The sequence below is a fragment of the Mastigoproctus giganteus genome, chromosome 9 (genome assembly GCF_048544385.1).
Source record: "Mastigoproctus giganteus isolate SK-2022 chromosome 9, ASM4854438v1, whole genome shotgun sequence".
Lineage (NCBI taxonomy): Eukaryota > Metazoa > Arthropoda > Arachnida > Uropygi > Thelyphonidae > Mastigoproctus > Mastigoproctus giganteus.
In genome coordinates, this window is record NC_143583.1 from 21,077,932 (window position 1) to 21,104,855 (window position 26,924).

Genomic DNA, 26,924 nt, shown 5'->3' on the forward strand with positions numbered 1-26,924 from the left:
AATATAATTTATTTATAATTCTATAAAATTTTAACAATAAATTAGAATTCGGTTGCCATTGTGTAATTATTCCATTCTATTAAAGGAATCTAATTCAAATCAAGTTTTCATTTCGAGCCTTTATAATCAGATATGACCAAATCTGTTATTAACCTTAGAAAAATATTGGCACATAAACATAATTTAGTGTTTGTTGTGCGATTCAGCTTAACTCTCAATGGATTCTAATATTTCTCTACTGCGTGCGGTATATAAATATGACAACGATGGTAAAAGCAACGTTGGAATATATCCTTAGTTTGACTGAGGTTTAAAGTGGTTGTAAAAGAAAGAAACAGAGAAACACACTATGTAAAATTCTTTTGCGCAGCATCAAATCAATATCTAGACTACCAACTCATCTTAAAACTGAAGAAAACTATGAGGTATCCTAAAGGAATCTAATCCAGATTCGCTTCAATTGAACGTCATCTGAATATTCGACAAATGCAACAAAGATTTGTAATATGATTCTCGTATAACTTAACATTTCCTATCGACATCCTGAAATACCCAAAATTCTTCAAGACATTCGTTGAGTTTTTAGGGTTCTCTCACTAGTTGGAATGGCGAACTTGTCTAGTACACCAAAAATCAGTGATGGTTTACAAGTTTTCTTTTAAAATACTCGTTAAAATTTGGTGTTCTGTGAATCGTTATGTGGCAACTGTTTCTGCTTATCCTCTTCTTTTGGAAGGATCCAGAATGCGCTGTCATCATATAATTTGTCAGCTGATGGTGGATTGCAACCAGGAAGGCAAGTGATCAAACCTGAAATGCATAAAAATAAAATAGAAATTAGAATTTTGGTGTATTCTGGATTCGTTATTAAATGACTTAACAAACAACGGTATCTAGAATTCAATAAGATCAGATGCAAAGGATGAAAACAATATCAATTATTAAAGTAATTGCTATTTTTTTAAAATATAAATTGATATATGAAATCCAATTGAAACAAATCACTCTAAATTGACCTAAGGTCAAAGGGGGCGTTGAAGTCAATAGCTATGGCTATAGTTGGATAAGTCTTTGTTCTTGTTATTCTTAGGTTTAAGGAGCATCAGCGACTAAGGCTCCGTTGTATATTGTCTGTAAATTGCGTGTGTTCTGAGGTAGATTTTCAGTCTGGAAAGATTGTGCAAGACTTATTGAGATAGGCTTCTTCTCAGCATGGCCTACATTGTTGGCAGAAAGAACTGTCTGCATAGTGAGAGTGAGCTTAAATAGAAAAAGTAAAAGCAAAGTTAGATCCGATTTACTATTTTCTGTTTTATTAAGGCTTGCTGTTGACACTTATTACACTTATAACAGGTATCTTGGAAAAGTAATGGGGAACTCCTCATAGTTGTACAGACAGAGCTAGAATTACTCGAATATCCAGCTATAAAATTCCATTGCCATGAAGAACTGAAATTTTATTTTTGTAATTACATGGTATAATTTATAATTGCAATTACATGGGACGTAGTAGAAAGACATGAAAAGACAGCCTAACACATGTTTGAATTAGAAGTAATTAATGCCAAAAGAATAATAGAAATACAGTTGTCATTCTGATGTATGCAGAATTTTGATAATTTGCATAAGAAATGCAAATAAACAGAAGAGGAGAGGAATTATATTTTAACTACGTTGCACGTCGATTCATGAAATTTATGTTCCATAGATGAGAACTGACAAGGTGTTATTGAGTCATCTTGGTGCGGCATAAGTGATGACAAAGCAAAAATGAGAGTAAGAGCGTGCTACAGATCAAAATAAAGTTACATAGGATGAATGAACATTATCAAAGAGAGAAACAGAAACATTACGACAAATATAAATCTATCTGTAATCAAGTTATTCAGGGAATAAAAAAATACTAAGCAGACTTTAAAAAGGTATCTTCATATGAATCCTCTTTTAGGCTTCACTGTCATATTCCCAGGATAATGGAGCCAGGCACAAGACTGTGATCATTGAAAGTGGGTCGATAGGGAAATTGTCATGTTTGAATGTGAAAAAAAAAAGCAAGCACGAACATCTGATGGGATTTATCAATGTCATTAAAGGACGCAGCAGGTCAGATTGAGAAATCACCATGTATTATAATTTGTGCATCTCTAGACTCAGGTGGCGTGCTGGCATAGTTCCAGCGGATTGTAGCTGTGTAACTGTTTCTCCAATTGACAGAAGTGGTTCCAAGGATGAAAAAGGCAATTAGGGATCTGTAACCTCTCTGGCAAAGAAAAATGATTGAATCAATGATTAAGGATATACTCCAGGATCATTTGGACAGAAATGGAATCATGTGAGAAATTCAACATGAGGTTGATAAAGGGATATCTTTCTAAGTAATCTGATATGCTGTAATGAGGCTGTAGCAAAAGAATTGAATGCAAAGAAAAATTTTGGCACACTATATTTAGACTTTACTAAGGATTTTAATGTGATCTCACTTGGATGCATTTGTATGAATTGGAAGGGCTTCAAGAAAACTTACATAAATGATTCAATTGGTCTGAAAAATGGAAGTTAAAGAACAATATCGGGAAATATTGTTCTTTAACTGCCAAATTACTCGGGAAGAAGAAGACCTAAAGCAGTTGACAGTTAAAAAGACTTAGGAATTAGGAAGTATCCAGTCCAACATGAAGTTCTTTTAACAATATAGACAGGCTACCAGAAAGGCACCTTTATCAATACTAATGTTAAATATGGTGTATATAGAACGTTTTCTTGTTAATAAAACTTTTTAAAATATTTTACAAGAAGTCATAGTGACTATTTTAACATATTAAACATTAAGTATCATTTTTATAAGTAATTTTAGTAGATTAAAGAAAAGTAAGTTAACGAGAAGAAAAATTTACCTGTAGCAAGACCTCCAGCAATAGCCATGGCTGTTGATATTCCCATACCAACTAATTGGTAAAGAGCCTGATTAGTTCCCGTTCTGTTTTGACCTGGTTTCAGCGTTGGCAGCCTAGAATACATCTCGCGAAATTCGGTAGTGTTAGCCATCGGTGCTCTTGCAGGATAAATTTCATAAAGGCTGGAAGATAATGAAGTCAATCAGTTCGTTTTCTGATAATTTTTTTTTTAGTTGGAATTACTAAATCTCTTAAAATATGACATCTTGTATTCCTAACTGTCAACCACTTATGGCACAGTTCATCGGCTGAACTCATTTTAAATATATTTTTAGGTTTATTGTATTATAACAACAGCCAACTTGGAAACTTGAGTCCCTCTGAGGAAATATATACACAATTAGCCTGATGTTCTTTCAAATGGTCACATGACATCAGCATGGCGTATGATCCCCTCCAACAGCTAAACAGGCCTGATGGCGGTGAGCCATGCTCGATAAGGGTGTCTATAAGATTCTGTGGCAACAAATCCCATTCTTCCATAGCACAGACCTTAGCTCACCAAGTGACGGAGGAGTTTTTAGCTGTCGGCGTCCAATGCGACGCCCAAGGGCGTCTCACACATCGATCGGATTTAAGTCTGAGGACAGTGGTGGCCATGGCAGTCGTTGCATATCTTCAGTTTCAAGATATTCCTTCACCATTTGCGTTCTATGTGCAGTGGCGTTGTCGAGCAGTATATCTTTACACGACCGTCCTGTTTTCCATCGAAATTGGGATTTTCATGAAACCAATAAAATCGAGACTCGATTATTTTAATTATTACGAATGATTGTCATATACTGCTGGTTGTATAGTACGATATACTTGTACATTCGCTTTTACTCTATCCTATTTCTTTATAATATTTTATTCATTTCTTAGGGTTGAATCAAAGTAACCGATCACGTCATGTTATTTAAATGATAGTATCAGTTGATGAAATGTAAATAGAAGATGTATGAATTAAATAATCAATTATTTAAAAAATCTTCAGAGATAGCTTAATATTAAAATCTTTTTCAATGGTAATAAAGAGATACGCAGTCTTTAATTTAAAAATTGGATTAATTAAAAATAAAACCTTAAATTCCTAATATTTAAAATTTGGTGTGCTCAAAGCTCATAACTCAATAATATAAAATCCATTCTGATAAACTTAAATATAAGTATTTTCATTTTGACAGCCTGCTTCGGGATTAAGTAGGGCTCTCATCATATAGTAACTGGTTTGTGGACATCACCTGCTGTTTGATCTGCTATTTGTTTAAAAGTAATACAATACTAAGGCAACTCGTGATAAAAGCGAAGTTATTTGTGTCGTGAGAACTCTCAGTAAAGTATAAATTTTTGTGTTTGTTTCTCGAATGAATCAAATTAACCATTATATTTTCTCGAATGAATCAAATTAACCAAAAATTTCCATGTACTCTTGTCAAAGAGTTCCTGGAAATTACTACCTCTTATAGACCAAACAGTTATTCAAATTTTTCGAACTCTGCTTTAATTTTTTTTCAATATAAAAATACTCTAAAAAAAGTTAATTATTATTGGCATCTCTTGAGGCATTCTCCTTTCTCCCACTGCCCAACTGTAAAGCCAAAATCACATCGATACTTACACATATCCGTAATCGTCTTCATTTGCCATCCATGCCATTAAGATGCTTGCAAGCCCTGATAATAATCCTGGAACTACATGAAGACTACTAACACCACAAGTGTCATAGAGCCGACAGTGTTTGTTAAGGAAAGGCTAGAGAAGGGATAGAAACAATGTAAAAGATTTTCAATTCCATTTCTATGAAAGCAGTTCAATATCCAAATTCTGTTAAACTTTTAAAGTGAAAATATCGCTTGTACCTTAAAGAGATTCAGATATAAACAGCTAGGTATAAACAGATATAAACGATGTTTAAATTTTTAACTCAGCATCTCTTCCACTGCTACATGGCATGCTTCCCATCCCATTGCAGACTCTTATAGCATCGAATAGTCTGTAATGGGATGGGTTGTTGTTGTAGTAGGGTTTTAGGAGCATCAACGACTAAGGCTTGTATATTGTCTGCAATTGCGTGTTCTGAGGTCGATTTTCTGTTTGCTGGACGAAAAACACCAGTAACTTATCCACGTGAAAAAGTTCATAAAAATTCCTCACATCATCGATGGGACTGGAACTTAGGTCTTTTCCACCCAGTGTGGGGGGAGGACAGCGATTCTACCATCTGCGCTACTCACGACGGATAATGGGATGGAGCATCAAAGTGTGACTAGTCATAAAACTTTTCAAACATTCCTCTCCACCCCTTGTACGTCGAAGACTCCTACCGAACTGAAGGACCCGATCAAATCTTTTATAGTTGAAATCTTCCAACTACTACCAAATATTTTTAATATTTCACGTATAATATTTTACACAGTAATTTTATAAATTTTAATTCGTGATAGCATATTTAAATGTAAATTAAATGAAAAACACTGTCACCGAAAGCAGTTTTATTAATATAAAGAGCGAGCGTTAAGCGTCAAAGCAACTAAGGCTCAGGTGACAATACATTGTGTATGCAAATTAGGTGTATTTTTGTTGTGGATTTGTCTGTTTGCTGAGAGAGTCTGCGCGGGTAGCACGCTTGTATCGTCACCATCCTCTCCACACCGGGTGAAAAAGGCCCGGGTTCGAATCCCGTCGATGACACGAAGAACTTTAGTAGCCTTTTTCACTCCATGGCTGAGTTAGTTGGTCTCAGGCTTAGATAGCAAGGTTTTCCGCTCAGAAACGCTCAGCCACGTTGTGAAAAAAAAAGGCCCATAAAAATTCATTGAATCATTGGATTTGTTGTTGTTGTAATAGGGTAATAACCGTCCTACCAGGTGTTTTTCACCCGGTAGGACGGTTATTATATTCACTGGCGAGGACATTATTATTAGAGATGTAAAGCATAATTTACTGTTATATATATATATATATATATATATATACTGAGTGATCTCTGAATTATGGCTACCTACCTAATACCAACGATTCTTACACAACAGAAAATACTGAAGAATCTTTTACAAATGACGATCAACGATTGAATATACAAATAAAAGCTGCACTGCACAAAACTAAAGAAAATAAAACTCCTGGCAATGACCTCCTCGAGGTGGATGCTATCAAGAAATTTGCAACCTACTTCCCTAACACCATGCTCGCCACTTTCAACAGATGCCTAATGGAAGGAGGCATGCCTTAAACTCATCTTGAAGAACCCAGACAAACCACCTGAAGAGCCAAAATCTTACAGGCCAATTGCTCTCTTGCCAGTCCTCGGCAAACTTCTGGAAAGGCTTCTACTCAGCATGTTGTCAAAATGCTACTCTAAAGAAAACCTCATTTCTCCACTTCAGTACGGTTTCAAAGCTGGCTGCAGCACTGAAGATGCTCTTCTTAAACTAATATCTACTGCTTCAAGCACTCAAGGCAAGTATGCGCTAGCCATCACAGTTGACTTTGCTGGAGCGTTTGATCGGCTGTGGTGGCCAAGTATTCTCAGAAGACTCCGACAAGCCAAAGCACCACTCAACCTTTATAACTGTGTCAAGGAGTACCTGAGACACCGCACTGTCCATGTTAGTACCATGTACAAATCTGTCAATAGCCAGGTCTCCCGAGGCTGTCCGCAGGGTTTGGTCCTGGGGCCTTTCTTTTGGTCCATCGTTCTGGACGAGTTCCTTGGGATGGACTTGGGGATGACTGAACCCCTTGCGTTTGCTGACGATTTGGTTTTGGTGGTGCATGGTGACACAAGAGCTGATCTAGAGGAGCGAGCAAATTGAGCACTAACTAAGCTCCAGGATTGGGCAGCCATTCACCGACTAAAGGTCTCGGGAGAGAAAACCAAATCTATATTGCTCAAGGGAACGCTCCAACTACGAAGATCACCGGTTATCAAAATTGACAACAACTCCATAAGATTATACCCAGAAATCAAGTATTTAGGAATCGTCTTAGATATGAAGCTAAATTTCCATCCTCACTTGAAATATATGTCACAGAAAATAAAAAAATACTCGGCCATGATCATCCGTATAAGCCGTGCAGACTAGGGCCTTAAGCGCCGGGCTATGGCCCTCATCTATAATGCCATATTTGTCCCAATAGCTTGCTATGGAGCCTCAGTATGGTGTACTAGGGCCTCCCTCGACCGAAATCGCCGTAAACTAGACTCCATACAGCGTTCTATTTCCTTGCCGTAACAAGGGCGTGCCGTACAGTAAGCACACTAGCTCTACAGGTGCTAGCTGGATGTATGCCCCTACACCTAGAGGTAATAAGAAGAGGATTGTATCAACGGTTGAAGGAGAGTATTCCCACCGAAACAGCAGGCATCACTCTTAACCTTGATAACAACCCTAAACAGGAAAGGAAGAGAATCTCTAAAATTATGTACAGGACCTGGAAAGAGACATGGGACACCACCAACAAAGGATTGATAACCAAAAAGTTCATTCCCTCTGTGAACCTCATCAGTACAAAGCCTCCTCCCTGCTACTCACCAGGCCTCCATACTACATTTCTATTGACAGGCCACGGACCCTTTAAAGCGAAGCTAACATCCCTAGGCATTGAAGATGATCCACTGTGTCACTGCGGGGCTGAAGAAACGTGGGATCACGTAATGTATGATTGCCATGAATATGACGAGTTTGCTCAGTTTGTCTTCACTGCTAGACGGGTTCGGCACCCAAACACCACCCATTGAAGATCAAAGTAAGAAACTACCTGGATATGACAGTCCTCTCAGGAGAAGGGAAAAAAAAAACCCTCCTTCCTTCCTTCGTCCCAGGAGTGACAGAACCACCAGCACAGCTCAGCTACGCTGCCATTAGGCCTCCCTAACCACGCTCCCTTGCGTGGTCCTTTGCCTCCACTCCCCGGCGGGAGGGGGAGTTCATCCCTGGTGTCCTCCCCCCTTCGCCACCCCTCTTTTTCACTCTGGTGGGGCATGGGCCTGCTCCACTGACTTGGGGTCATCTTCCCTATGGACCCCATATCTCTATCTTTTCTCCCCAGTCTTCAGTCTCCCTCCCCTTCTCTAACTTACAACTAGCGTCCGAATCAACTCCAAATTGCTTGAGTCCTACACCCAAAAACTTAACAACATCAAATCGCCCAACTAATACTCCCTTTGTTTTGGCTGACCCCTATCTTTAGCGTTTTTTTTTTTTTCTTTTTTTTTTTTAGGTCCTTGCCACTGAAATCTCAGGAAATTAGGTGGCAGGACCTGCCAGAGTAAATAACTATAATAGTGGTGTACCTGGTCTGCCTCCACGGGGCTGAGTGGGGCAACGTTGGGTCCCATTAGGGGCCCAGCGGCTAAATGACCAGATGAACAACGGTACACGACACTACACAAATACAAAATCCATATACTTTTAAACCTCTGGCATTGACAGTGTTCTGTTTCACACCCATAATGTATAGCACGCGGAGATGGGGGGAACCCCTGGTGCCGTTTGACACTAAACACACTCTACACTCTACTACCTACCTAATACCGTGTTGTGCCGCCGTTCGCATGGATAACAACCACTATTCGCCATTGACTCCACTAGAATATCTAAAGACTATCTAAAGACGTCAGTATGGATCTGCAGCCATGCTGCCTGCAAGGCTTTCCACAGTGTCAGAAGAGATGATGGTTACGTGTCCATACGCCTCACTTCCTGTTCCAAAACATCACACATGTGTTCAATTTCACGATAGGAGGGAGTATATGATGAGAGCCTTGTCGATCAATTCGGCCCTGGAAAGATTGTGCAAGGCTCAAGGGGTAGACTTTTTTTAAGCCTGGACTGTACTTGTTAACAGGAGAGATTGCTTCTACAGGGATGGGATACACTTAAATAGAAAGGGTGCAAGAATATTTGCTGATGCTATCGAGGCAGTGTTAGGTGGGTCGGAAAACTGCTAGCTTGGGGGGAGACAAAGACCAATAGATTGACAGTAGCCACTGGCAGAGGTGAAAGAGATTCTTGCACTGCTTCTATTAGAATGAGCAGAAGCCTGAAAAACAAGATGCATGGTATTTCAGAGACTGCTGGGAGTCATTGCGGTACAAGTAAACACATGGGTTGTGTTAGGGTAGCTAAGAATAGAAACAGGTGCAGGTATACTTGCGTGTACACCAATGCTAGGAGTTTAGTAAATAAATTTGATGAATTTGAGGTATTGCTCAAAACATCGAAGGCAGATATTGTTGGGATATCAGAGACGTGGTGTCACAAAGATATAAGGAATGCAGAACTGCAATTTGGGGAGTACAACGTCTACAGAAAGGATAGACAGGATAGGAAGGGGGGAGGGGTTATGCTATTAGTTAAGAAACACATAAAAACCAAGGAAGTGAAGCCAGTCGACATCGCTGGACAGTGCAGTGTTGAGTCAGTTTGGTGTGACATAAACATTGGGAGATAAAAATTGAGAGTAGGAGTGTGCTATAGGCCTAATGACTCTGATGAGTATAATAAGGAACTGTACAGGGAAATAGAGTGGGCCAGTAAATCAGAGAGTCTTATAATGGGACATTTTAATTTCCCAGATATTGACTGGAATTTGGGGGCTGGTTACTCACACACTAGCAGGGCTTTTGTGGATTTACTGGATGATTGTTTTCTACATCAGCATGTTCGGGAGGCAACTAGAGGGAGTAATACTCTTGATTTGATTATCAGCAGTGATTCTTCATGCATTAAGAATCTGCAGATAAATGAACCACTGGGTGGCAGTGATCACAGTGTGCTGAAGTGGGATTTACTCAAAGAGGTAACTACCATTAGGGGTAAAGGGAAGGGTTTTTGCTTTCGAAAAGGCGACTACGATGGACTGAGACAGTATTTAAATTCTATACAAATTTGTACAGTGGGACCAACTGATGATGTTACCAACAGCAAATTCAAAATGGGAAGCATTCAAAGAACTTATCTTCGAAGCTACTAGGCTTTACGTACCAACTAAGAAATATTGTTCAAGGTTTAGGCCAAAATGGATGTCAGATGAACTAATGAGGCATATGGCAGAGAAGAAAAATGCATGGGATACTTACAAATTAACACATGACACAGAAGCCTATGATAGATACAAGTTGATATGCAACCAAGTTACAAAGGAGGTTAGGCAGGCGAAGGCAGATTACGAGAAATCCTTGGCAAGGGATGCAAAGAAAAACAGCAAAGAGTTCTTTACTTATGTAAACTCTAGAAGGAGGGGGATGAATCAGATTGGTCCACTTGATATTGATGGGTCAACTGTTGATGATCCTGCTCAGGTAGCTAACAAACTAAATGAATATTTTGAATCGACATTCACACATGAGGAGTTATTCAGCGAGGGGAATGCCAGAGGTGTATTCAACTCTAGCAGTAAGCTACAGAATCTTGAAATAACTGGGGGTAAAGTGGAGGAGAAACTGTTGAAGATAAACACAAGAAAAGCACCCGGGGTGGATGGGATCTATCCAGTTATATTAAAGAAGGCAGCAAAGGAAGTAAGCAAACCCTTAACCATAATTATGAGAGCTTCCTTGGACTCAGGGGAGGTACCCATGGACTGGAAATGTGCAAATGTGACCCCAATTCACAAAGGAGGATCAAAGGCTGACACAAGTAATTATAGACCTGTGAGCTTAACTTCTGTTCCAGGAAAATTAATGGAGGCACTGGTTAAAGAAGCACTGCAGGATCATTTAGACAAGACTTCAGTTATAGCTCAGACACAGCATGGTTTTGTTAAGGGGAAGTCTTGCCTGACCAACTTGATTGGATACTATGATGCAGTCACAAAAGAACTGGATGCAGGGAATAACTTTGATATTATATACTTGGATCTTAGAAAGGCTTTTGATACTGTTGCACATGGAAGACTGCTGAACAAATTGGAGCAGTGTGGCATTGGAGGCAAATTGCTGCTATGGATAAAGGGATGGTTGAGTGGGAGAAGACAGAGAGTGGTAATCAATGGACACTGCTCATCGTGGACTGATGTTATTAGTGGAGTCCCTCAGGGCTCAGTGTTGGGTCCATTATTGTTTTCTGTATTTATAAATGATATTGATGATGGTATATCGGGCTTAATGTCCAAGTTTGCAGACGATACAAAGGTTGGCAGGGTTGTCAAGGACACTACTGACACTATGCTGCTGCAACAGGATCTGGAAAGGTTGAACAGATGGGCTGAGAGGTGGCAAATGAAGTTTAACATTGACAAATGTAAAGTACTACACATGGGAAACAGCAACCCCAGAGCAACGTATCAACTCTGTGGTACTACACTGACAGTGGTAGAGAATGAAAGGGACTTGGGTGTGGTTGTGCAGGCAGATATGAAGTTCTCTGAGCAGTGCAGACGGGCTGCAAGAGTAGCTCATGGAGTATTGTCAATGATATACAGGAATTTTTCCAGCAGGGATAAGGAGGTGATTATTCCATTGTATAAGGCAATGATCAGGCCACACCTAGAGTACTGTATACAGGTCTGGAGGCCTCATTTCAAGAAGGATGTAGAGCTGCTGGAACGAGTACAGAGAAGGGCAACAAGATTAGTGAATGGAACAAAGGGGTGCTCTTACGAAGAAAGGCTTAAGTTTTGCAAATTACAGTGTCTGGAGACTAGGCACCAGCGAGGTGATCTGATAGAGGTGTATAAAGCCTTGAATGGTTTAAGCATGCTCAATGCTGATGGGATCCTTCCTCTAGCTCAGAAAAATCACCTGAGAGGGCATAAATTCAAATTGAGGAAAGACAGATGTAGGATAGACGTGCGGAAATTTGCCTTTAGCCAGCGGGTGGTTGGTTGGTGGAACAGACTTCCATCCCTTGTGGTTGAGGTTGATAGCCTAAATAAGTTTAAGGCTCAGCTGGACAGGTATTTCGAAAGAGGGGTGAAGTGGAAGTGGCTTTTTTTTTTTTTTTTTTTGGCTGATGCATAAGCTTGCTTTCTTGCATCAAATGCCTCTACTAATGCTAATGCTAATTGTACTGAGGTCAGGAGAATTTGGAAGCCAATCAAGACGGGTGATATCTGTATTGTGTCCCTCGAACTATTCGTGCACAATGCGGTCCCGATGGCCTGATGACAAGGCGCATTGTCATCTTAGAAGTTCCCGTTTCTGTCTGGGAAAAATGCAACATGGCAGGGTGCACATGGTCACCTAAACGGCTGCCGGTGGTCCTCACAGGTGAAATGTTGGCCCATACGCATCACGGGTCATACTTCGTGCCCGTAAAACATGTCCCATATTAAGCAACCACTGTCACCTGCTTGGACAGTGGACATCATGCACGACAGATTCGTATGCTTGCGCCACACACCTTCGTGTTTCACCAGGTATTTGGGCTCATTTGACCAGCATACGCGTTTCCATTCCTCCAGTGTGCAATCAGTGCGTTGTTGACACTATAGCATTCGCCGTCGACGATGATCAGCGGTTAGGAGATGGTGTCTCCTGGGTCGTCTTTTGTGGAACCCCATGTTATTATTATTAGACACATGGTGCAAGGAAGCCTGAGGCTTATGCTGCAACAGACAAAAAAAAATTCTAAGTTACCCAGAGAGAGAGAGAGAGAGAGAGAGAGAGAGAGAATCAGAAGTAGAAGGGAATCACCAAGAAAGAGAAGAATGATAGTATCCAGCTCAGGACCCTGGGTGTGCCAAGCCCATACTCACCAGTGTGAGCTCCTGGGGTTAAATTTGAGTGTGTAGCACATCGTTATGTGGGTATTGTACTTGCATTCCCCTAATGTATTGAGATGTGTACAGTCGCACAGTGACCTACTGTTGAGCTCGTAAAACGAGCTTCAGCCTTCGCTCACCACGAACATCCACCTTGCATAAAGTATAATTATTAGTCGAAGTGTAAAACGTTATTTATTTGAAGTATAACAGAATAGGCAACTCGTTGTGAGGACATCCACAATATGAGATGTATTGAAACGAAGCCACTATAACAACTGAGTATAGACATAATGCATTTGCACTACTTATGTGTCTGTAAATTTTCCAACAGTCTGAGGGCTTTGCCCTGAATTTTTATTACGTGTTATTTCGAATTATGATCTTTTCTATTTTCATTTATGCTTCTTAAATTTGTGGTAAAAAGGTTCAATTAATTAAAATTTGTTTTTCTTTTATTTATTTAATTATTTGTAACAGCTCATGTCGGCCTAAGTAATTTCCAAGTATCCGAAAAATCTTAAGAATGTTAGGCATTGAGATTGCATCTGCCATCTTGAACGGTATTTATTCTTTGTTGAGCATAAACAGAATCCAAACTGTGCATCAAGGATCCCTCCACCCTCACAATCAGAATTTACCCGTTTAATGTTGCTTGGATGTTGTTTCGTCTTTCTTGGAAAGCCGTCGCGGGTACACAAGATATAATCACCTTCCTCCCATACCGGTGGAAAATAAGTGAGGAATTTATATGGACTTTTTTCGCAACATGGCTAAGTTAGCTGGTCTCGGCCGAGAGTTGCAATGGCTTTTTCCACCGGCAAACTAGACATATTCAACTATGACATCATGACTAGCGATTCCAATAATTTAATGAATAAATATCGCTATCTGTCAAATGACATTACTTAATAATGATATTAATTTTGGATAAGTACAAATCATTTATTCTTAAGTTCTCAAATTTTGTTTGTTGGCAACAAAACTTACTGTAAGATAGTCGAAGCTCAGGGTTGACAAACAAGCCGCCAAACCTCCTATAAGTATCGCTCCATAAGGTTGAACCATGAGATTGGTGATAGCCCCTATGGCCACTCCTCCAGCCAGAGTAGCATTCTGGATGTGAATCTAAAAGAAAGAAAGAAAAAAGCTGGAATGAAGTCCAGTCAATCATACTTAAAATAACTGTGGATTCGGTCCAGTTTAACTTACCAATCCAACACAAAAATGTATCAGCTAGAGATTTTATTTTACCTCGGATAATTTCTACTGTCCTTTGTGTTGTATGCCATAATTCATCTAGAATATATGGGTTCGCACCGGGAAAATTCCACCCCGATGGAGTAATTGGACATCATTGCTAGCTAACGAAATATCGTTAGCTAGCAAGCATGTTGCCAATGAGAATCAACTTGTGTAGATATTGTCACGGTGGATTTGGCTTTAGGAAATTTGGATAAAGATGGCAAACTATTTTAATTGGTTGACATGTTGAACGAAACGAAAATAAGTCATTAGTTCAATCAGTGCTTCTCGTTAAAAAAAAAACAAGAAAAGGGACAAGGGACAAGTATTAGTATCAACCATATAGTGCAAGAAAGACACAGGTTTTCGCTGCTTCAGTATCAATAGTGGAATAGACGATATTGTTCCTGGATACTGTATATGACAAGATTATCACGATAAGAATTTTGACCTAATATTTGTGTATTTTAATTAGGGAAAAAATAAACGTTGCAGAGCGCCTAGTAACAGTGCATAGAACAACAACGATATAATGTATCTAAAGTACCAGATAATAAATTACATTTGATTATTTACAGATCGAGAAGAGGGTAAAAGAAAATTGATACCGGGATAAAGATCACTGAGAGGGTTATAAGGAAGGGGGGTCACTTCTGACGTGTTTCAGTACAAAGTTAAGAACAAGTGTGCTCGCAAGCTCACAGAAGGAATTATTCACCTTCGTGACAAGGCTCAATATTATATTACACTTCCTTCCAGAAAGTATATGGACACCCCTATTTTCATAGTTCGTTGAATCACCCCGAATAAACAAAAACTCAAACTGATATATAACGAAGGCACATAAATCACACAGGTCAATTTTTCTGGCCATGGTAAGTAGATTTCGAGATGAATGATATTGCCAAATTATCAGATTCTACTGCTGTCCACACATGAGGAGATAGTTATCACAAAATATCTCCTCATTAAGTCAATACAAGATACTCGAAAATACGTGACATTAGTACGGCGTATGACTCCCTCCAACAGCTAAACAGGCCTGATAGAGGTGAACCATGCTCGATATAAGGGTTTTTATAAGATTCTTGAGGCAGCAAATCTCCTTTTTCCACCAGCGCAGACCTTAGCTCACCAAATAACTGAGGTGGTGGCTGTCGGCGTGCAATGCGATGCTCAAGAGGGTCCCACACATGTTCGATCGCATTTAAATCTAGGGATAGTGCTGGCCACGGAAGTCGTTGGATATCTTCACTTTCATGATATTCCTCCATCACTTGAGCTCTATGTGCAGTGGCATTGTCATGAATGAAAAGAAAATCTGGGCCAATCGCACAATTACGGTATCCCCATTAAAAACATGAAGAGGAGTGCGGCCGTTAATCATTATTCCTCCCACACAAGAGGTGGGCAGAAGAATTTACCGCCTCCACCTTAAGAGTCCCTTACTCTGATGTTGGAGGAATGTTATTGCATTTCTCGTTGTCTCCAGATGAAATAACGTCTAGAATCTGTTTGTAGGCTAAAGCGGGACTCATCAGGAAACAGAACTGCACTCCATTTGTCAAGGCTCGAAGTCACATGTTCATGGTACCAGTTTCGATTAACTCTGCAGTGCTTTGGGGTTAATGGGATACAGACCACTGGCTTCCTTGTGTCTTTTCAACAAGGGGCGGAGAAGACGGTGATTATATCAACCGTGCTACCCTTGGATATTTTTATTTTCAGTGTTTATTTAAATCAGTAAAAGGTATGAACCTTCCCAAAATGGACTATAACGCCAGACAGTTACTTTAAATTTATAAAGAGTTAAATTATGTTTGTCTTTCAAACCCATTGTTAGTTATAACAGGTTTGAAAGATAAGACAAAAATATAATGTGTTTCTAATGCATACGCACTGGAAATTATTTATACTTTGCTCACGATGCTTGCCATCGTGAGCAAAGTATAGTGGATAAACATGATGGATACTGGCATAGTGGATAAACATGATGGATAGCGGCATAGTGGATAAACATGGCAAGGAATAAGAACTGAGTATTAAAAAAAAAAAGAAGCAGGATTATAACTCTTTATAAAGAAAGTTATCCCAAGAGAAGTATAAGCAAAAAAACTAGGCGCTTCATTTAAAGGAGTAGAAACTATGACTCGGAGATTCAAGGAGACTGGCAGTTTAAAGGACAAACCACGATCAGGACGATTGTGCGCAACAACGGAAGCACAAGAAAAGACCATAACATTAATTTCTAAACGCAATCGACGAATTGCTGCACATGAAATCCAAGCTGATTTCAATAAGAACAGAGAAAAACTCCTGTATCTATATCCACAGTAAACCTTCGTCTTAAACAAGCAGGACTTCATGATCGTGTAGCGGTCTGACATCCCTCATTAAAACCTGAAAAATCGAAAGAAATGGTTGGCTTGGGCTAAGAGCCATTAACATTAGACAATTGAAGAGTGGAAAAAGTACTGTGGATGGATGGATGAATTCAAATTTAAAATTTTTGGATCCGAACAGACAGTTCATGTGAGACGATCAACTGAAATAAAAATTGTGCCACATTTTTAGTGCCGACAGTCAATGATGGTGTTGCTTCCATCATGATCTGGAGTTGCTTCTGTTTTTATGGAGTGGGTGACATCGTCAGAATTGAAGAAACTTTAAGAAAAGAAGGCTATAAAATTATTCTTGAACATGATGCAATATCCTCGGATTCTAAGCTGTGTAAGGACTTTCTTGCAACTAAACAAGAGGTGGGCCTATTGAAAATTATGTGTGGTGGGCCTATTCCCAAAATTTATGGAAAACGTAGATCGCTTGAAATAAGTTAGTCAAGACACTTTTAGAAAATTAATCTCTGCAGGATGCATGCCATGTTTGGGTATAAATTCTCTCGCGGATATTTTGATGAAAAATCAGTTATTTTCATAGCTAATTAAAAAAAAATAATAAAATAAATAAATAAAAAATTAACGAAATATTCGCAGAACCACTGGAGTTCCTTTGCTCAACACCAATGTTTTACGGAGTACACCTTGAAATACAGAGCACACCACGCTCTAGACAGTTCTGAACTTTGACTATTTCTAAAACCGTATTAAAATATTTCATAAACGTTTAAACCACGCATTTTTCTAAGTTATCTGTACCTCTTTCATTAAAAAAATAAACAAAGAAAACAGAGAGCATAAAATCGCTTCTTCCTCTCATTAATACGTTTCATAATAGCGTACCATCATCTTAGTACATTAGCATTAGTAGAGGCATATGATGCAAGAAAGCAAGCTTATGCAGCATCAGCCAAAAAAAAAAAAAAAACCCACTTCCACTTCACCCCTCCGTTCGTTCAAAATACCTGACCAGCTAAGCCTTAAATTTATTTAGGCTATCAACTCCAAGACAAGGGATCCACGACAAGGGATGGAAGTCTGTTCCACCAACCAACTACCCGCTGGCTAAAGGCAAATTTTCGAACGTCTATCCTACATCTGTCTTTCCTCAATTTGAATTTATGCCCTCTCAGGCGATTATTCTGTGCAAGAGGAAGAATCCCATCAGCACTGAGCATGCTCAAACCATTCAAGGCTTTATATACCTCTATAAGATCACCTCGCTGGTGCCTAGTCTCCAGACTAGGTAATTTGCAAAACTTAAGCCTTTCTTCGTAAGAGCACCCCTTTGTTCCATTCACTAATCTTGTTGCCCTTCTCTGTACTCGTTCCAGCAGCTCTACATCCTTCTTGAAATGAGGCCTCCAGACCTGTATACAGTACTCAAGGTGTGGCCTGACCATTGCCTTATACAAGGGAATAATCACCTCCTTATCACTGCTGGAAAAATTCCTGTATATCATTGAGAAGACACCATGAGCTACTCTTGCAGCCCGTCTGCACTGCTCAGAGAACTTCATATCTGCCTGCACAATTACCCCCAGGTCCTTTTAATTCTCTACCACTGTGAGTGTAGTACCACAGAGTTGATACGTTTCTCTGGGGTTGCTGTTTCCTATATGTAGTACTTTACATTTGTCAATGTTAAACTTCATTTGCCACCTCTCAGCCCATCTGCTCAACCTTTCCAGATCCTGTTGCAGCAGCATAGTGTCAGTAGTGTCCTTGACAACCCTGCCAACCTTTGTATCGTCTGCAAACTTGGACATTAAGCTTGATATACCATCATCAATATCATTTATAAATATTGAAAACAATAATGGACCCAATACTGAACCCTGAGGGACTCCACTAATAACATTAGTCCACGATGAGCAGTGTCCATTGATTACCACTCTCTGTCTTCTCCCCCTCAACCACCCCTTTATCCATAGCAGCAATTTTCCTCCAATGTCACACTGCTCCAATTTGTGCAGCAGTCTTCCAGGTGCAACAGTATCAAAAGCCTTTCTAAGATCCAAGTATATAATGCCAAAGTTATTCCCTGCATCCAGTTCTTTTGTGACTGCATCATAATATCGAATGAAATTGGTCAGGCAAGACTTCCCCTTAACAAAACCATGCTGTGTCCGAGCTATAACTGAAGATGATCCTGCTAGATGATCCTGCAGTGCTTCTTTAACCAGTGCCTCCATTAATTTTCCTGGAACAGAAGTTAAACTCACAGGTCTATAATTACTTGTGTCGCCTTTTGATCCTCCTTTATGGCTAAGGGTTTGCTTACTTCCTTTGCTGCCTTCTTTAATATAACTGGATAGATCCCATTCACCCCGGGTGCCTTTCTTGTGTTTATCTTCAACAATTTCTCCTCCACTTTACTCTCAGTTATTACAAGATTCTCAATCTTACTGCCAGAATTGAATACACCTCTGGCATAATGAATCCTGCACATTCATAATGAATAACCGCGAACGTCCCTGTTTCAATAAATCACATTAATCTTTTAACTCCATTACATACCATTCCTTCTCCAGTGAGCTACAACCATGTCTTAAGACACATTATATATTAATTATAAGGAAACTTTTACGTTGGCAATTATGTGAATAAATTTCAGCTGATTTTATCTGACTTACCATTGATTGAGATCAGCTACACTTTATTTATCTCGACAAAGAAGAGTTGTCTGAGTATTACCATCTCAATGCTTACCATGTTAAATTTTCCTTCTTCCCCAATCAGCGCTGACACAGCAAAAGCCACTGAACAACTGGAACACAAAGCAAGATAATTATTTACAACGCTCCGATGTTGAGCCACCCCTGTAGCAAACGAAGATTCGAAGCTGGGCCAAAATACCCACAGAAATATTGTTCCTATAAGGTAACATATAAAAATTAGAATTTAATCTTTAAAAAGATTATGTTAAAGTTACTTCTAAAAATAATTATTCTGTAAAATCTTCTTAATCTGAGGGATTAACAAACTTTAACTGTCGAAATGGAATATGAGAGAAATATTTGTATTGTGCATACTCACCAGCTATAGATAACATGTTTGAATTGTAAGTCGACGTTTCGTTGGGATGGTTTCTGGCCGCTTTTTTGTGAAGAACAAAAGACATAGCTAAACCATAGAACCCAGAGAACATATGTAATGTTATCGCTCCTCCAACGTCTACAACCTATGGGGATAAATATATGTGTATATTTATTTATTTACTTAAAAGTTATATACTGTATATTTTCCCCCCTAGAGATGTGATACAACCAAGATAATTGAAAAAAAATCGCGTGTGTACCCTGTACGCACGAAAGATGTTTTATGTGTAAACATCTTTGACGACACCTATTAAATTTCGAACAGCTAGAACCGAAATCATGAACGATGTAATTTATGGTCACGCCCGCTACTTACTCTACTGAATCATCGTTTGGAAGAGGTTAGGCCAACAGACTAATTACTCATTTGATTGTAGCCATTTGTTGAATAGTGTGATTGCAAAAATACAAGTATTTGTACTGTTACAATCATTCTATCATGTTGGATCATGTTACTCTGTCATGCTTTGTCGCAAATTATACATGCAGCGCTACAAGATCTGCAAGAAACGACAGTATCCATGCATAATACGCTATCGAAACTATGACTTGGGACAGGATCTCAGCGAGTACAAGCGCGAGATGGTAACGTTACACATTCCCTTTTACAATGAGGAAACAGAGATACTATCAGAGATGAAATATGTCAAGATCTACGACGACAATGAAGAACTCATACTAGATCGTAAATTGTATGAATTGGACATTGACAAAACGATTGAAATATGTAAGACGATGTGTCAAGACAACGATAACGGTGACCTTGACGAAGCATACGGTAATGACTTGCGTAGCCTTGTAACTCGATTGCGAGAAGACCCCTTTCGAAACTTTTACAATCATCCAAACAGCGAGATGAATGAGGATCTAAAGTTCGCCACGCTCAACCGACTCAGTTCAATTGCACAGAAACGCGAAAATTTGATGACCAACGAGGACTTCTGCAACATAATGAGAATGGCCAATGACAAGCAAAAGATTCTACTCATGCATGTAATTTGGAGTCTGTTATCTCCCAATCGCGAACCGATTCAAATATTCTTGACTGGCCCAGCGGGTTGCTGACAAACGTTTATGATTCGCCTCTTGATGGAAATATACAACTGCTTCAGTAATACAGACGGGTACTGTAACGCCTACATTACACATGTTTCAAATGGTAAGGCTGAAGCGCATGTAATGTTATGATCTTGGATGTGCTCAGAGTTGGTTTATGCCAGTTCTGAGCACATCCAAGATCATCTCCCATGATCCTTTGGGCGATTTCCACTCCCGACTCCGTTCTTTTTGCCTTTCCCACATGTTTTCTGCAACCAGCTGGTCCATGGCAGCTCTGAGCATATCCAACATCACTCCCATGATCCTTTGCTATAAATGCTTTACTTCACTTTACATTTTGCGAGATATCCATTTCTTCGGTTACCAAAAGGTTTCTGCCATGGGTGGCAATGTTTAGCCCAAAGCCACCAAAGTGGTATGCCCCGAATAATAAACGTTTTTCCGCCACAAGCTCGTTTATGCCAGCTCTGAACACATTCAAAATCGCTTCCCATAATCCTTTTCGCAATATCCTCTCCCGACGCCGTTTTTCTTTCTTATGAAACGGAAATTACACCATTTCCGCATCGCAAAATCGTGACAAATTGATTTTACTACCATTCGAAATTCAGTAGGTGCCGATAAAGATGTTTACACATAAAAAAAAATAATAATAACTTTGAGCTTGCTTAAGTAGAGTGCCTCATTTCCCTAATCAGAAAGAACTGGATGACTTTGAGAAGGACTTGGGTATAATCAATTCCACTACAGAGTTCCTAACATCACGTTTAAAAGAGTGTAACCTATTGTAAGACTCCCACATACAACAAAGACATACCACTTATGCACGTTTTCACAATGTTGAATAATCTTGGAGATATTTTGATTTGACTGGTCTTTAGTTACAATCCAGAGAAGTAGTATGTTTTCATATGCAGTTCAAGTAAAAGTGTGGAAGCTGTGCTGCTCTCCACACAATATAATTTCCAAACTGAGCTGCTCTAAAATGAGAATATACACCCATCGGCTATATACTCTGTAGATACTTGAAGTTGCTTCACTCTACTCTCCTGATGTCCCAAAGCCGAGAAAGCAAGTTCCCTTGCTTTCTGGGCTTTGGGACATCAGGAGAGGTAGATCAGCACTTATAGGAGAAAAGAATCGTCTGCCAGAATTCAGTTTCAGCCTGGTGCTGCACTTGTCGAACACTTTGTTAAAGCATTGGATCCTCAAAATGACATCTTCAGGTATATACGATCTATGTTTCCGAAACAGATGCAAAAGTGAAAGGTAGTATTTTTTTGGTCCACCAGTTAATCAGATATTGGCTTCACGAGAGCTACAAGTAAGATGACCGACGCTGAGCAAAATTCCTGACAGCAGTTTCGCCTTATAATGAATGGCTTTCTTGGTAACATTAAAAGTGAAAATTACAAAGGAATAGTTGACAAATTGGTTGAAAATTTCTGAAAAATGTGATGCAGAATGTTAATCAGGCTCCATTACTTGCAGTATCACCTAGACTTGTTCAGACTAAATCTAGGAGTGAAGAGGGGAGACACATATACTAGGACATACAGTCAGTGGATAATGAAGTTACGATGGTCCACAATATATGGTTCTTGATTCTGGCTGATTACACCGATTATAAAAGACAAACACATACAAGTGTACATTTTTAAGGAAATATTTTTGATTAACTCGAGGATAGTTTCTACTTTTTAATTTTTGATTGTTGTTAGCATTAGCATTAGCATTAGTTGAGGAATATGATGCAAGAAAGTAAGCGTATACAGGATCAGCCAAAAAAAAACCCTTCCCATTTCGCCAATCCAGTCACTATAAATGTTTGTCTAGTTCAGCCTTAAATTTATTTAAGCTATCAACTTCCAGAATAACAGATGGAAGTCTGTTCCAGCAATCAACTAACCGCTGGCTAAAGGCAAACTTCCGCACATCTGTTCTACAACTGTCTTTCTTCAATTTGAATCTATGCCCCGTCAGGTTCTTAATCTGAGCAAGCGGAAGTATCCCGTCAGCATTGAGCCTGCTCAAACCATTCAAGGCGTTATACACCTCAATCAGATCACCTCGCAGGGGACTAGTCTCCAGATGCTGCAATTTGCAGAACTTAAGCCTTTCTTGGTAAGCGCACCCCTTTGTTTCTCTCACCAATCTTGTTGCCCTTCTCTGTACTCGTTCTAGCAACTCTACATCCTTCTTAAAATGCGGCCCACAGACCTGTATACAGTACTCAAGGTGTGGCCTGACCATTATCTTATACAAAGGGATAATCACCTCCTTGTCTCTGCTAGCAAAATTCTTTTATATCATTGACAAAACTCCATGACCAAAACTCTAGCAGCCAGTCTGCACTGCTCAGAGAACTTCATATCTGACTGCACAATTAATCAGCTACTTGAGCAGAATCATCAATAGTCAACTCATCTATGTTATGTGGACCAATATGATTCATCTCCTTCCTTCTAGAGTTTACATAAATAAAGAACTCTTTGCTGTTTTTCTTTGCGTCCTTCGCCAAAGATTTCTCGTAATCTGCCTTCGCCTGCCTAAACTCCTCTGTTATTTGATTACAGACTATCTTATATCTGCCATGGCGCCTCCGTAGCCAGGTGGGCAGGAGCAGCAGTGCGTAGCACATGCTTCTTGAATAGACCGGGGTTCCAGCCCGTGACCACCAAATACGGAGGATGCGGAAAGGTCAGGGAATGACCACCGCATATCCCGGAGCAATATGGCCTTAGTTGCTAATGCTCCTAAAAAAAAACCAAAATAACATATCTGCCATAGGCTTCTGTGTCACCTGGTATATGCATCCCATAGATTTTTCTTCTCTGCCACGAGCCTTATTAATTCATCTGACATCCATTTAAGTCTGAACCTTGAACAGCATTTCTTAGTTGGTAGTTGTTTCTTATAAAATTATTAATATTGTATAATACTCTACACCTGTGAAAAGACTATACTTGTAAAAAGATTTAATACTCTATTCTCTACAGAAGTTAAACATTGTTAATAAATCTGTAATAGTATTATTGCACCGTTAATTGTATTTCTGGGGAAACTATTGACGCTATACAAAAATTAAAATGATATTCGGATCAGAAAATCCAGATTCATAACCAAGAAAGACAGATAAACAGAAGTATTTTGAAAATGTTTTTATATCTAAAAAAAAACTGGTTCATTATGACATCGTTCATTTGCTGTCCAAGTATGGTAACATTACCTAATTTCATTGATACGCGCTTCCATGTAAATAAATCCTGGACGAACAATTGGTGATTGATAACCCCAGACAGCATATGAAAGAGATACCATATTTATATCCATGTTAAAGGTTTGACCTTATTTAAGAGAAAACGTTCCAAGGCCACCTGACGGAATAAATCGAATCAACACCAAATATCTGTAGAACTGAGTTGCTCTGACTACTTTATAAAGGGCATTATGTCACTACCAGCTTCTCATACCACACACAAACATGCATTTACCGGTAATGCAACGTCCCACTACGAGCACGTGCGAATTGCCACGCTTCGCTGACCTTGTAATTTTCAAAATACCAGGGCAAGGATTTCTTGTAATTAGATCGGCTCCAGTGACTAAATATTGCTGAGGTGAGCTGCTGATCTTTGCTAACACTCACGCTGTTTCAGAAAACAGTAGAAAGATGACTGGTTCAGTCCATTCAGATAAAATGGGGTCACCACTAAGAGTTCTTGCCGAAGTCGAAGAAATACCTCTTTGGTTCAAGTACTAAATATTACTGGCGTTTTCTCTTTGTTATTACTTCATAGCAGGGACATTAGAATGTGCTATTGTATAAACTCATATTCGACGGGAGCAAAATTAAAACAATTCGTTTTATGGATATTCACAGCGTTCATCTTGTATCCTCGTGGGTAGCACAGTTGGTAGAATCACCGCTCTCCCCACACCGATTGGAAAAGACCTAATTTGAGTTACGTTGACGACGAGAGGAATTTTTACGGGCCTTTTTCACAACGTGGCTGAGTTAATCGGTCTCGCGGGTAGAATTGTTTTTAATTCCAGAAACTCGGGTTTTTTCTTCTAGTAAAACAAAATCGATCACAGAACGCATACAATTTACGCATTATGGTCTTAGTCGCTGATGTTCCTAAAACCCAATAACAACGTCCATCCTGCGAATTTTTGGTGTTGTTTTAAAAGAGTTTCTTTACTTGTGGACTGTGCGCATATGCTATTAGCTGTAATCTTTTTGTACATGTGTGTTCATGGGCTGCGAATACAACTCAACTCAAAATTTAGAAAGTACTTTCAAATTTTCAAAATGGTTACTTGAAAAATACACTGGACTATACTCAGTGGCTAGTAGTTTTAACTCCTAAACTCTCCAATGAAAATTGCCCAAGTAAAGGAAATTTTAAGATTGCTGCCTATATTCTGAATCGCATCTTATGCCAAACAAATCCATCTTGTATCATAACGTAATAGTGTTTCCTTAAAATGTACTCAATGGTTGGCCCATTTTCTTTCACTACCTTTAATTGTCCCTCTAGGCCTTTATCCACTTTTACATTTTCAACATATAAAGTGCACACAAATTATTTACCTTTTCATTTTTAATAGAGTAGTAAAATCATTAAGTGAGACTAGCATGAATATTTTCTCTTCAAATATAGAACTTCTGGACATCCTTAATCGCATACTTTTCCTACTATTATTTCCTATACAAGGTTCTGTTATTGTTTTATTTGATGCGTTGATTAAAATTTAATTATTAAAATTGTAATTTTATGTAGTACATATATTGTTTTATACATAGGTTATATTTTATAATATAGGTTTTTATATATAGGTTCTCTCTATATCTTAGATAAGAAAATGTATTTTCTTTTATCAATAAATTAAAACTACTAAATGTCTTGTATATAGACTATAAATTTCAGTTTTTTTGTACTCGAAATTATTACTTGAATAGTAATAGTACTCGCGATTGGGTGCAAGGAAGCCACAGGCCTTTGCTGCACTGGTATAAAAAAGTAGGGAAGAAAATAAAAATTACATTACATACTTCTCTCCTCATGTAGGTAACTATCCAGTTGACCTTTGAATTTATTCAAACTGTCAGCCTCGACTACTTCCGAGGGCTACTTGTTCCAACAATCAACTACTCGCTGGCTAAAAGAAAACTTCCTACAATCTAAGGTAAACCTCAACTCTCGTAATTTGAATTTATGACCCCTAGTTCTGGAATTCTTTATAATAGTGAGAATACTACCTTCATTAATTTTACTTATCCCTCTTAGGGCTTTTATAAACCTCAATCAGGTCACCTCTGAGGTGCCTGGTTGGCAAGCGCTGTAGCCTACATAATCGGAGTCTTTTCTCATGTGGTCGTCCTTTTGTCCATCTCGCCATTCTAGTTACCAGCCTTTGGACCCTTTCAAGAAGCTTAATGTATTTTTTAGATGAGGTCTCCATACTTGAATATAATATTCCAAATGTGATCTTACAATTGCCTTATACAGTGGGATTCTGCCCTCCCTATCTCTACAGAATATTGATTTTGATATTGACATTTATTACTTAAAGCTGTCCCAGCCAACCAATGGCAACCCCGCTGTCAGTTACACATAATTTAGCAGTACTCTTATATACTCCCTCTCCTGTTTGCCCAAGTACAGGGAGGGAAAAAACCTGCCATGACCAAAAAAGATTGATATGAACAAATTGAAAAATAATCAAATTACATAAAAAATAAAATATACATATAATTAAATTTCAGACAAAGTCCAAACTTCATTGGAAAGATCTGCATATGTTCACAGTCTATTGGAAAGCCAGCAACGCCAGGAGCTGCCGAGAGCAGAAATGCCAGCACAAGGAGCTGGAGTTGCAGTGGATATAGCAGACTCAAGCCTCCACGATTTCACAGAACTTTAGGTAACTGGAGTTGCAGTGGATATAGCAGACTTAAGCCTCCACGATTTCTCAGAATTCTAGGTAATTCGGCATACACCATACCACATTACAAATCCAAGGGTTCCAGATGCAGAAGAGTCTTCCGCCTAAGAAATATTGCAGTTGCAAAGACTTGGAAAGCCAAGAAGTTCTCCTGTTTATCAACTAGAATTGTCTCGCAGCCTTCTGCAATAATATTGAGATTACTAACGCGAGATACCAATTCAATTCGTAGATCACAGTACTCCTCACAGTTGTACATAATATGTTCCCATGATTCTCTTTCGCCACAATGGCAACTGGATCTTTCATTAATTCCTAAATCATGCAACTTTGCATTAATCGAACAATGGCCAGTTAATAAGAACATAGCTTGTAAGTTTGGGGCAAACCATTTGAATTTTATCGAGGCTGCATTTCTTAAATCTGGAAAAAAAGTTTGTGTAATTTACCCTTTATCACAAACACTCCAACGCTCTTGCTAGACTTTTACCAAAGCATCCCAGATTCTTGTCCTTTCCTTCCTGGGA

General features: G+C 39.0%; 1 protein-coding gene across 1 annotated transcript in view; it reads right to left on the minus strand.

The window, feature by feature from the left end:
* Positions 1 to 207: 207 nt before the first annotated feature.
* The window catches only part of LOC150080079 (ammonium transporter Rh type B-like), a 43,420-nt gene continuing 16,703 nt past the window's right edge, over positions 208 to 26,924 (minus strand). Inside the window, exons 4-9 of the mRNA XM_090381656.1 lie at positions 19,325 to 19,469; positions 18,998 to 19,161; positions 13,635 to 13,772; positions 4,555 to 4,688; positions 2,895 to 3,076; positions 208 to 810 (exon numbers count right to left, since the gene is read on the minus strand). Of these exons, the coding sequence (XP_090237782.1) occupies positions 671 to 810; positions 2,895 to 3,076; positions 4,555 to 4,688; positions 13,635 to 13,772; positions 18,998 to 19,161; positions 19,325 to 19,469 (903 nt within the window). The 3' untranslated portion in view covers positions 208 to 670. The remainder of the gene's footprint in view (positions 811 to 2,894; positions 3,077 to 4,554; positions 4,689 to 13,634; positions 13,773 to 18,997; positions 19,162 to 19,324; positions 19,470 to 26,924) is intronic.